This window comes from Parus major, chromosome 19 (assembly GCF_001522545.3).
Source record: "Parus major isolate Abel chromosome 19, Parus_major1.1, whole genome shotgun sequence".
Classification (NCBI taxonomy): Eukaryota; Metazoa; Chordata; class Aves; order Passeriformes; family Paridae; genus Parus; species Parus major.
This window is the reverse complement of record NC_031787.1, coordinates 8567779-8580666: the sequence shown is the minus strand read 5'-3', so window position 1 is coordinate 8580666 and position 12888 is coordinate 8567779. Positions and strand designations below refer to the sequence as shown.

Here is a 12888-nt window from a genome sequence, read left to right as displayed (position 1 = left end):
GGGAGATGGGAGGGCTGGGGTGGGGGCTCGGGGTGCAGGTGGGACGTGAGGGCAGAGCGGTCAGGGCCCAGGTGGGGTGCGCGGGGTTTGGGATTGGGGTGTGGGGTCCCAGTTGGGTGTGTAGGGTCTCAGGTGTGGTACGTGGGGTCTCAGGTGGGATGTGGGGGTCGCAGGTGTGGTACGTGGGGTCTCAGGTGGCACTCCTGCGGGTGCCAGGTGGGGTTCATGGCTTGTCAAGCGAGCTTTGGGGGGTCTTGGGTAGGGTGTGTGGGTCTCGGGTGTAGGATCACCTGTGATCCTGGATGGAACATCAAGGTCCCAGGCAGGATGTGGTGGGGTCCTGGGTGTGGCGGGGAGGTCCCAGGTGTGTTGGTGGGAATGCAGCCACGGTAGCTCTGCGTTTTGCTGAGATTCATTCACATTTTTGGGGGCCCGGCTGATCTCCCCCGGAGTGTCCAGGCTTGGACAGTTGCCCCACTTGCCATCAGGCTCTGCAGCTGCAATCTCAGGTGGGCTGGGGAAGGATTTGGGGGTTCTGCCATCCCCGCTCGGGTGCCGCTGGTGTCGGCAGCAATAAATGTTCCTGTCACTGCCGGGCAGATCTGTCTGTGGCCTCCTGGGACAGAGCCTCCCTGGGGACTTCCCTTTTCCCCTTCTCATTTTCACAAAGGGCACCTTGGCCAGAGGGATGACTGAGGAATCCTGTCAGGAGAAAGAGCCAATGTTAAAAGACATGTTGTTGTGTTTCTGGAAAGCTTGGAAAACTGGATTTCACCACCTTTGAAGACTTTAGTAATGTTTTTTTCAATGTAGGCTCTTGTCTGCTATTTATCTCTTGTCCTACTTCTAGGGAGGCTGAGGAAATTTTGCATTTGACAGTTAAGCTCATTGAATTGTCTTGGATATCCAAAGCCCACGATTTTGTCACTATTATTTGGAATGTTATCAGTGAAATAAAGGTTCTGAAAAATAAACTGATTTACAAATCCCCATTTCTCACTGATAGTATTTTGGTTTCTTTGAGGACAAAGTCTGGAGGTAGAGGAAAAGTTCTGTATCTGTGTGGGTTCTTTGCTTGATTTCAGTTTTTTGTGCATTTCTGCCATTCAAAAATACTCTGTCAGTCTGTTGCATCGATAGAGTTCTACTGCTTGGGAGTTAAGGGATTTAAAAATCCACATGTAGATGGGAAAATGTTCTGTGTGGCTTGGAGCTGTTACAGTGGAGTTGCAATTTAGAAAAGGAGTTGCTTCTCCCCACGCTCCTGCGTTTTGTCTGAAGCTGTTGGTTGGTTTGGGGCTTCTTGGTGGTTTTTTTTTTAAGCTCCATATTTAAAATACTCATTTAGTAGGAATTTGCAGATTTATAGTACTGCTTTAAGGGGTCTGTTGTAGGGTGATTGCTTTGTTCCCTTCTCTTTGCTGTATTTGTGCAGCGTACCCCAAGGCAGTCTCACACAGGACCATCCCTTCGCTGGCTCCCTCAGCCAGGAGAGCCAGCTGCTTCCACTGATTGCTCTGGGCATTTTTGCATCTCCAAAAAAGCAGTTCAGTAATAAATTCCCATTGGTGGGATGGTTTGTGGCTGTGCCAGTGTGGCTGGTGCTGGCAGTTGCACACTGAATCCTGGAGTGGATCCGTGCTGAATGTGAGCGGCGCGTACGGGGCTGTGCTGCCAGAGCTTGCTTTGCTGCTTTGGACTAGCTCCTCTTCCAGTGCCCTCTAATTAGCTGAGGGTTTTTTAGTTGATTGTTTCTTTTTATTTTTTTCACCAGAGGCTTATAAATAAACCAGGAGCTCTGTAGAAAGGGATAAATATTTAATAGTTTGACCTTTACTTGCTTCCAACAAGCAGTGGCACCTCCTGACGCTTGTTTAGTTTACACTGCATTTGTTGCTTTGGAGAATTCTTGTTGACTGGGTTCCCCAACAAGAAGGGAAGCATGAAGCTTAGAACGCTTCTACATGCTTATGAGATCTTCAGAAATTACATTTAATATTTCATCATTCTGACTAAAGCGAGTCTGTTTGATTTCATGTTGATGTTGGAGTGGATTAAAATGATTGACATGAGTTAAACAGACCTTGGCTGTGGTGAGAACCAAGCCCTGCACATGTTTGGGACTGAGGTGTGTGAGTCTGCAGAGTTCTTCAGAGGATGGTGGGCATGGAGAATGGCAAGACTGGAGGATGGAAAGTGCAGGTGTGTGGTAGTTGTGGAAGGAGAAATCAGCACACAGTGGTTGGGGCTGAAGAAGAAGCTTCAGGATGATGAAGATCCTGATTAGAGGATGAAGTGAAGAGCAAATGGGTTGTCTTGGTGACCGTGTGACCTGCTGCCTGTACAGTGGGGAGGTTCAATTTGCTTCTGGATAAATGCATAATTTAAATTCCTTATTTTATCTTGGTGCTCATATTACACAGCTCTTTTATATTTATAAACCAGGTCGGCTTTCAGGACTTCCTGCAGCCATTTCTGATGGCATTTTCTCTTGTACTCTTAGGCAGTTTCTTTTACATCCACCCTTGGAACTGAACATTGAATATCTATAAGTGTGTTTCTCTTCCACAGCACTTTGATGTAATAACTGCCTGGGACACTGACTGAGGTTCTTGTTTGGGAAATTGCTGCTGACGTGGGTTTCTGCAAGTTGCTTGCAAATGAGAATTTTAAACTAGGTCCTTTTTTGCTGTTTGGCAGCTGTTGGAGAGTTAGGGCTAGCAATTTCCATTAGGATTTTGGTTGAAGTTTTAATGGTCCTTCCTCCAAGTGCACTTGACCCTCGATACGTGAATGAAATGTTTTCTCCGAGGTGCTATTTTGTTGTAATTAGGGAACTGAGAAAGTAGATTATTTTGTGATACTTAATGTTTCTAAAGGGGAAAAAAAGTGATGGGGTTTTGTGGATAGTTCATTTTTCTTCAGAAAAGCTGTTCCTAAGCAGCTGAGAAGCGTTCTCTGGTGCAGTTAATGGTCCCGCTGAGTCAGATACTTCTAAGAGGAGATGTTTATTCATTCTGTGCTTAGCCTACACAACAAACTGACCTGTTCCCGAGCTGTGTGGGTGCTGAAAGTCTCTTGTGGGTGATGTGGATGACTCAAAGCCGTGTCAGGGCTGCTGGGAGGATCAGATCTGCTTTTCCTGTGCTTTGGGGGCTCTCCGGTGCTTTGGGGGATCCCGCTGAGGGATAATGTTTTTCCCTGTGATAGAGTTGGGTTCTGTGGGTTGTGCAGGAGCAGGTGCAAGTGCTGACCAGAGGGTGGGAGGCTCCTGCTGATGGTGCTGACATGGAAGTCGAGGTGGATTTTAATGATGGATATTTGTACTGAAGTGACAGAATTTCACATACTCTTGTTTTCCTCCTGCAGCTTCATGTTTCCCGTCGCAGGCGGTTTAGGCCCCCCTCAAGGTATGTATCAACTTCACATTTAGAGTACAAAGTTCTTTTCTTTGTTTAGATAAATTAGACCTAAACCAGGTCTGCAGTGATGTTCAGAGGTGGGATTATCAATTGAACTCCATAGCTGGCTTTTGCCCTCGAATGCAGCTCTGCTCAAATGACCCTCACCCCTGTTAGGAAAACCTCCTGTGTGCTGCTGAAGCAGCATCACCAGAATCTGGATTAAAGGTCCAGGAAAACTACATCTCCCTTTTTAACCTGAATTTGCCTTTTAGATTGTGGTATTATTTTGAGTGTGGTATTTCACCTCTCTCTGCTTCATCTCCCAGCTGTGTATACCCATACTGTGTTGCAAGACCTGGTAAATATTTACAAAGCACATCAGGACCCTGGGACAAGAGTCACAACCTGTGTGGAAGGCATTAATACAATAGGAGAGCCTCAGCCTTAAATTGCCTTTGTTCTCATTCCTGATGCAGTGCTGTTTGTTTAATTAGGGGAAAATATGCAGAGAACTTAGGGAGAAAATGGAGAGTTTTTAATTAGAATCTCAGGGACTGATTCATGGATTATTCCTGCCTGTGTCATGCCCTCCTGGAGTGTTTTTGCATAATTATCTCATGGTGTGCTGGTAACAAGTGCGTGTTAGTGTTTGTCTCCCAAGACAACAAAATGTGAGACAGGAAGATACTGGAACATAACACACTTGCTTTATTCAGTGAATTCATAAATTCCAGCTTGATTTGTCCAATTTTTTGCAAGTTTAGCTTTTACTGACAAATATTGTTACCATTCTAACACATGTAGTGGGCTAATTAACCTAAAGTATGTTAATTAACCTACAGACAAGTTATCCATCCAGGTCAGAGTGTGAAGTTGCTTTGTGAAGGGTTAACTTTATTTCCTAAGATTTATTTTCAGAAGCTGCTGGTTTCAAGAGAAATAGGAATTACCAGCACCAGTCACCCTGGTTAATTAAATCTTTTTAATTGGACATGACCCTTCCAAAAATCATATGGGAAGAAACCCACAGAGAATCTTTAGGATGGTGGGAGAATTCATCAGCTTAGTTACTGAAAAGCCCTGTGACATTTTTCCCTGTAGACTGACCAGTGTCTAAACTAAGGAAATTGTGTGGCTGCCTGCAGTGTAGCAAATTCTTTTATTTTTATTTTTAAACAGTCCAGCACAACTCAGAGTTTTTTGCTTTCCTTCGCTGGTTTAGTAAACAAAAAAAGAACAATTAAATGGGGGAGGCAGGGTGAGGGAAGGGGGGCAAAAAAGGCTTTTAACATTAACTGGACACTTAGCTAGCTTAATGTCTCATTGCAGGGATGATTCCTATGCAACAGCAAGGATTTCCAATGGTTCCTGTCATGCAGACCAACATGCCAGGGATGATGGGAATGAATTATGGCTCTCAGATGCCTCCTGGACCCATGACCATGCAGGTGTGTGGCAATGAAATGTGGATAGAAACTGCAGAACCCCAGACTGGTTTGGGTTGAAAGGGACATTAAAGCTCACCCAGTTCCACGCCCTGCCATGGACAGGGACACCTTTCACCATCCCAAGTTGCTCCAAGCTCATTCCAACCTGGCTTTGGACACTTCCAGGGATGGGGAGTCCACAACCTCTCTGGGCACCCTGTGCCAGGGCCTCCCCACCCTCACACGGAATATCCAATCTAAGCCATCCCTCCTTCAGGTTAAGGCCATTCCCTCTGTCCTATCACTATAATTTTAATTTTTCCTTAAAGTAATTTTGTCTTTAGTGCTGCTGTTGCTAATTGAGGAATAAGAATGAAAAATGAGCAGCTAATATGAAGTTTTCTCTTAATCTATTGTTTTCTATTGAGCACTGTATCTGCTTATGTACAAATTTGCACTTTGCTGAAATGTAATGTTTTTGCTTGACTTCCTAACCAAATTGCTGTGTCACAAATAGAATTTATTGTTTTGCCATCTCGTTACACTCCCTTCCCTCCCCCACCTGGAATTTATTATGTTATTTTGGCAAAATTTATAGTAGGAAGATGTTTTTATGAGAGCTGGTCTAAAAATAATAAACAACTTTTGTTCTCTTCCTACGTGTTCTGAGACCAAATGCAAAATGAATGGTAAGAAGAGTAAATTATTTTCTGGGTCCTTCTATATTAGGCAGCTTTGCTGCTCTAAATGTCCCAGAATATATTCCTCAGCAAATGCTTCTGATACGGTTTATTCAGACAAGGTTCTTCTTGGCTTTTGTCATATATTGTTGGTTCCTTTGATATGTCTGGGAAACGCCTGGACCATGTTTTCCAGCATCCCTGGTTGGTAGGAGGGAATATAAAAGTACTATGAAATCCCAAGAAAACCTGTGTAGGATGGCTGTAGCCTTCCTGCTGTGGGGCAGGTTGAAGGCCTGATTTTTGACAATTTTCCCAACTGCTGTGAGGACTGTGAGTCCTTGTGGAGAGGAAGAGTGCCATCTGCTGAGGGCCCTGCTCCTCCAGCACTCCCCAACACCGGCTTTTATGGGCTCGCTTTATCGGCACCGCCAGCGCTTTGGCTTTTGGTGTGGAAGAAAAGCCATACACTGGAGTTGAAAACAAATCCCCTGGAGCTGTGTGCTGTGTTTGGTTGTAGGGTGGCATGGCCCTAGGGCCCATGCCAGCAGCTGGAATGCCCTACATGGGCCAGGCCTCTTTCCTGGGAATGCGCCCGGCCGCCCCGCAGTACAGCCCCGACATGCAGAAGCAGTTCGCAGAGGAGCAGCAGTAAGTGACCCTTCTCTGACTCTTGGGGAATCCTTTTGTAAGGGGGACATGTGGTTTCTCTGGAGCAGCAGTGCTTAGGGCTGTGGAATATTGCTGGATATTCCACTGCCTCTGAAGTTTGTAGCGCTTGTCCAGATCCAAGAAAAAGCAGGAGTGTGTGCACGAGACCATCTGAATTTGAGACAGTGGAAATGGAGAAATCAAGCACAAACCTGCTGTGAAAATAAAAATTAAATAAAAATTTCTTATATATTATTTTTTTAAACAATTTTCCTGCAGGAAGAGGTTTGAGCACCAGCAGAAGTTCTTAGAGGAGGAAAGAAAACGGCGGCAGTTTGAAGAGCAGAAACAAAAGCTGAGACTCCTGAGCAGTGTGAAACCCAAGGTATGGCCTGATAACAAGTGGGGAGTTTCTTTCTTCAGGTTTTTTTTTTAATAGCTTTTGATGGGAGGGTCTCTTTCAACAAACAAATCAGCGGGGAATTGCATGAGATGCCAGATTATGGCTCGAAAAACCTCTGGAAGAGCCAGTTCTTTACACACTCTGCCAGCAGCAGGCGTTGCTAATTCTGGTACTGAAGAAGTGTGAGTATTGAAAGAAAACTGAGCTGTTCTGTGAATTTTTCAAAACGTTTTCTGTGCTGTTTCAGACAGGTGAAAAAAGCAGAGATGATGCTTTGGAAGCCATTAAAGGGAACTTAGATGGCTTTTCTAGAGATGCTAAAATGCACCCAACACCAGCAACACATCCAAAAAAACCAGGTTTGTAATTTTCCTCATTTCCCAACTGAAAATAAAAGTCCAACATTTGAAATCCTCAGCAGGGGGAACTAATTCCAATAAGCATTTTTATTTGGTGGTACAAAATGAGTGGATTAACAGTTTTGTGAAATCAAATGTCTTTCTGGCAACTGTTTGCTTGGTCAGGGTATGAGGGTGAAATATTAGATAACAGCCTTTATTAAATGATTTGAAATCTGTAACAGAAAGCCTCGTGTGCTTTGCTAAATGTGAAACATGAAGGAAACTGATAAAGCGTTTGTTCTTTTCTAGTCAAAGCATTAATTAATGTTTTGCAGAGTGCTTTTGAAGATGAGAAGTGCTATTTAAGTGCTAAGAATGATCAAACCATGTATAAAGACTTGAGTGGAGTGTCACAGCTGGCTGATGTGTCGTTGGGCATGGTCAAACCAAGCCTCTGTATTCTCAGTAATTACACTGGCAACAATTGCCACTTAAGATTTTGTATGGTCTGTAGTGCAGTTTTTTTAGTGTCTAGCCTGAAGCAAAGCTTATCTAGGTGAGATTTTTCCTATATAAAATCTGTGTCTCTGCTGTGGATTCACTCCTTGGTAAGTTTTCAGTTACAGGTGGTATCTGACAACTTCCCTTTGTCTGTAGATTTACCTGTCCTTCACCAGTTCTGTTAAAATGGGTAATACTGGAAGGGATCAAGCAGAAAATTGTCTACATGAACAGACATATCTTTTGTATCTTATATTGCTGAGTTTCTGTGGATAAAACATTCCATTGAGGGAGAATGTTGCCCTGACAGACCCCATTCTGTCCAGTTTGAAATACTACCTCTGGATTTGTTTTGACCCTGTCTGCTTAAAACAGACAGAATAATTTCACAGGCAGTGTTAAGAACCAAGTTTCAGTGTTTACATCCTAAAAACTGGGAGAGAGGATGTGTGATTGGAAGTGGCTGCTCAGTTTGACCTTGTGTTTGCTATGCTGACAACGATACCCTTCACATCTGTCACCACACACACTCCATGCTGCTCCTCCTCGCCCATTTGCTGTGTATTCCCAGTGTTTGCCACTTTTCCCACATTCCCACCCATGGCCCTTATTCCTCATCACTTTGCCTTGTGTGTTCATTCCATTTGCAGATCATCCCACACCATCCCATTGTGCTGTATCTGTTTCCCATTCTGCTTTTCTCGATGATGAAGAATTTAGTGACTTTATGCAAGGGCCTGTTGAAACCCCCAAACTGGTGCCTCAATCCACCTCTCAGCCTTTCCATCCTGCCACTGAGGCTGGGCAGCTGCTTTCAGAGAGGGCTGTGCTCCAACCTGTCCCTCCAGCCCAGGCTCCAGTGTTATCCACCCTGCATGGTACAACTGGGCAGGTTCCTTATTTTCCTACCTCTGCATCTCCATCCAATACCCATAAAACAGGTAACTCTAAAGTATCTTCTTTTACATGTCACCCTCTGAGCTACACAAGTCTTTACTTAATTTGTTGGGGTTTTTTTTCAGTCTGGCTGGAAAAAATAATTTAGGCAATTAAGCAGAAATCTGCTGATCCATGGGAAAAGATGATTTAAGTCCTCTTCTCCCTTCTTAGAACTGCCTGTAAAATCAAGTCCTGTGTGGATCCAAATACTGCTAAATATACACATGCCTGATCTTAGGTGAATTAAATCTTGTGTTTTAGCATTATCCTAAGTCTATGTGGTAAAAAAGGACACAGTTGAGATGGTGTATGAAATAATGATTATGCTGCTGTGGAGCACTTGTGTGCTTCCTCCCTTGGAGGCTGGAGGGATGTTGATGAGATGAACGTGAAGAATTTTGGAGAAGTAAGTAGGTACTGAGCTCTTCTGCTCCTGATGCCAAGATGATTATGCAACAATAATCTTAATACAGGAAATAGTTTTGTGTCTTCCTCCTCTTACTTGTTTTTTGCTTTGTTGAATTTGTTGTGTTTGTGGTAAGTTAAGGGCAGAACCAGGCTCTGAAAGTGTCCAGAGAGGGTGGTGCTGATCTGAGCTGGGGCTGATCGTCTCTTAACTTACCAGTGGTACCTAAAGTACTTTTCCTTTGAACAGTATGGAAGTGCAGTCTGGGCAGTTCATAACAAAGTATAAATAATTCCTCCTGCTGTTTATTCAGGCTATTCCTTGGAGGAGAAAGCCTTAGCTAATGGCCCAGATGAATCTGAACAAGAGCAAACCAAACTTAAAACATCCGAAGTTGGGCACAAAGCCTCGGCTGCAAGCCAAGCCCATCCCAGTCTCACCAGCAGTGACTGGGATGTTGTAGGTGGACATGAAAGTGGTCCCACTGCTGCTGCAGAGGTGCACAAGGCTTCAGAACAAAACAGAGCAGTTGAAGAGTGTGGTGAGCAATGAAACATTTGACAGAATTTCAATCTAATGAGATGCTGCTTGGTGCTAACACTCTGTTCACTAATTCCAAGGCCAGCCCTGCATAATTTTGCTCTGAACGCCTGCTTGAATAATTTGTCAGTGCCTCCTGCTCCTTGCTCAAAGTGTAACTGCCATGATTTTGCTCTGAACTTTCTCAATGTGAGTTTATTGTTGTAATCCCCTTTAACATGTTTGTTTAATCAGGTTTGCTGTTTTAAAATGTTCTATCCTGGCTTGGGGAAAAAGTAGTGTTGTCTAAAGGTATTTTTAAAAAACTGTTTAGGGAAACTTACCACTAAGGATGGTCAATGTCATGATGGGTTTTAATCTTTTAACCTTGAGGGGACAAAATCTTGCCAGGTTAAAACTCTTAGCTAGTTAATACTTGTTTCTCAAGTATTTGCTGCTCATACACATTATGTCTAAAACTACCTGTGCTTTAGGGATGAATATTCAAAACATGTTGTAGAGAAAAACTTAAAACAAGGTTTTGTTCCAGTTTGGGTTTTGTTAAAACTGTTGACAGAGCATGGAAGGGGGTTTAAAACTGAAGAATAATGAGATCTGAGGAAGTGGCAAATTTATTTTACTTGGTTGGTGAAATGGAAGAAATTGCTTATATTAGAACATGCTTGGAGCTGTGGGATGGTTAGAAATTAGACTGCAGTCAGGAATCCATGTGAAAGATGAGGAGATGCAAGGGTACTGGGAAAGACCAGGAAATCTGAAATGATGCTGATTTTGGTCAGAGCTCCATCCAGGATGAGCATAACACCTGCAGAGGGAGACTGAGGGGAAGAGTCCACATAGTGGAGAAGGAAATAACCGATTTTCAGGGAGTGAAGTGTGGCAGATGATGTTACAAAAGCCTGTAGTAATGAAGGTGGCTGTGGTGTCCCCTGGAGCTGAAGACTGGGAGCAGTGGAAACAGGTTTGTGGATGTGGGATGTGATCTTGCTGAGGTTCAGTCACTGGGCTGTTTGTGGATTTCCCAGGGGAGGATGTTCTGGGGGAACATTGTGGGGTTTATGGTAGGTATGGATTTATTTATTCCACAAATAGCCCTAACAGCAGGGAGCTGATGTGAAGCTGAATTTGTTATGACACAGAACTGCTGTGAGCCTTGAAGACAGTGAGACTTTAGGTTCTGTACATCTGAGCATTAAGAGGGAGGCACGTGAGGAGCTCCTTAATTCATTACATATATAACTATAATCTATTACTGTCAAACCATTCTAGTTATTATTTCATATCCCTGCAGTATCTGTTTTTCCTCTGGGCACAGTGATTCCTATCTGAAATCTTTGCCTGAAATGCTGAATGATGCTGACCAGCTGTGGTGTAGTCTCTTAAGATGATTGTATCCTAATACAACTGTTTTTCTTACTGAATGGAATGCCTTTAGGAGTTGGAGTGTTCCCTCCCCAGGACCCCATCCAGCAAATTATGCCTCCCTGGATTTACAACGACAGCTTGGTCCCAGGTAAACCAACCAGTGGGCATTTGTCCAGGTGGGCAGTGCAAGGTGTGAACATACCTGTGCTGGTGTTCCTTTTATCAAAGGAATCCTGGATCTTTGGCACATTACATGTTTATGGTGTCTTATCTGCATTTGAAGAAATTGGGGTTTTATTTGAGCATGTTAACAAATTCCAGATTAAACATTTATGGCAGCAGCTTATCCCAGCAGAGGATGCATTGCTGATAATGCTGCTTTCATGGGCATTCTGTTTTTTGGCATGTCTTGTAATTAGGCAGGCTCATTTCTGAAGGCTATTTGTCTTCTATGTGTAAATAACACAGTGAATAGAAAATGAATTGCTGTAGTAAATATTGATTACACTGAGGTTTAAATACATAAGGCTCTTATAACTATCTTTTTATATGGGTTATCCTGCAATTTCATTAAAGAAATGTGGTTTGAAATGCAGCACCAAGTGTATTTTATATAAAATATTTCTCTGCTTGAGTTAAACTTGTCTGTAAAGACTATCCAATAACACATTTAAATGAAATATGATGATACAATACAGTGCCAGAATGCTCTTGTCTTACCTTACATTGAGTGCTTCTGATTTGATATCATGTTGAGTTTGAGACAGCATAAAAAAGCAATAATATTTGAAAAGAGCAGTTGTCACTGTCTAACACTGCCTCCCTCACAACAGAGCTGTATAAGAAAATCTTAGAAACCACTTTGACTCCTGCTGGCATTGACACAGCCAAGCTCTACCCCATCCTGATGTCGTCGGGACTGCCCAGGGAGACCCTGGGGCAGATCTGGGCTCTGGCCAACCGCACCACGCCCGGGAAGCTCACCAAGGAGGAGCTGTACTGCGTGCTGGCCATGATAGCAGTGACTCAGGTATGGCTCTCACCTGGCAGCCCCTGAGCTGCCTGCCCTGGGCTGTGTCAGCACCCGTGCCTGGGAGTGCTCTCCTCCAGTAAAACACTGCTTCTGTTGAAGTCCAGAGGAGAAACCGCCCCTGTGGCTTCAGTGGGATTATACTTTTATCAATTTCATCACTTACATTTCAATTACCCTTTTCTTTAGTGTCAGTTCTTAGATACAGTTACAAAAACATATATATATGTATGTATTACATATATACATATATGTATATGTATTTTTAATATCAAATGTAACAAGTGACACAAGAAGAATACAAGGCCTCAAGCTGTGCCAGGGGAGTTTCAGCTGGGACCTGAGGAAGAATTTCTCCATGGAAGGGGTTATTAAGCACTGGAGGGGGCTGCCCAGGGAGGTTTGGAGTCCCCATCCCTGGAGTTGTCCAGGGAATGACTGACTGGACGTGGCACTCAGTGCTCTGGGCTGGGTGACTGGGTAGGTCAAAGGTTCGACTCAGCGGCCTTGGAGGGCTTTTCCTACCTCGGTAATTCTGTGTTGAATATAATTCACTTACAAGGACCTCGATGGCATGTTGGGATGTGGGGGGATTTCTGGGAGCTTGACCAGTACCCTGCTCGTTGTTGGCATCGGTACCACAAGCTGAAACCGGAGCTGAGAACGCGCTACACCCTTTTATCATCTGTGCACGTGGAACTGTTTGTTTGTTTGTTTGTTTGTTTTCTCTGCAGAGAGGGATCCCTGCCGTGAGCCCGGACGTGCTGAACCAGTTTCCAGCCGCGCCCGTCCCCACCCTGTCCGGGTTCCCGGTGCCGCTGCCCGGCGGGGTGAGCCAGCCCCCGCTGCTGCCCGCGGCTCCCCCGGCCCCCGTGGGGCTGGGCATGGGGCCCTCCGTGATGGGCATGAGCATCCCCGGCCCTGCTGCAGCCCCGGCCGCGGCTCCGGCACCGGCTCCAGCGGGAGGAGCTGCAGCACAGCCTTCCGGAGCCTTCCTGCCCTCCTACCCGCCCGGCCAGGTGAGCTCCTCCCTGCCTGGAAAACCCCCTGCCCTGGGAGGGAAATCAGCCTGCCACTTCCAAACTTACACGGTCAGAACAGGTTTTGAGTAACTGGCAGAAAACCAGAGCTGAAATCCAGCATGTGATGTCTGAAAATGTGAAGTGCCACTAAGGGCTTGCTTTTATTTTTTCTTTCTGGT

At 44.6% G+C, this 12888-nt stretch overlaps 1 protein-coding gene across 7 annotated transcripts in view; it reads left to right on the top strand.

The window, feature by feature from the left end:
* The first annotated feature begins 3354 nt into the window (after positions 1-3354).
* SYNRG (synergin gamma) overlaps positions 3355-12888 on the top strand; it is a 32623-nt gene continuing 23089 nt past the window's right edge. For 2 of the 7 annotated variants that reach the window (XM_015646566.2, XM_015646564.2), the window contains exons 1-10: positions 3355-3410; positions 4734-4852; positions 6032-6162; positions 6442-6547; positions 6813-6924; positions 8058-8348; positions 9066-9293; positions 10728-10805; positions 11491-11687; positions 12422-12706. In XM_015646566.2, coding sequence (XP_015502052.1) covers positions 3374-3410; positions 4734-4852; positions 6032-6162; positions 6442-6547; positions 6813-6924; positions 8058-8348; positions 9066-9293; positions 10728-10805; positions 11491-11687; positions 12422-12706 — 1584 coding nt within the window. In that variant the 5' untranslated portion in view covers positions 3355-3373. The other 5 variants (XM_015646568.2, XM_015646567.2, XM_015646571.2 and 2 more) reach the window with 5 other exon arrangements.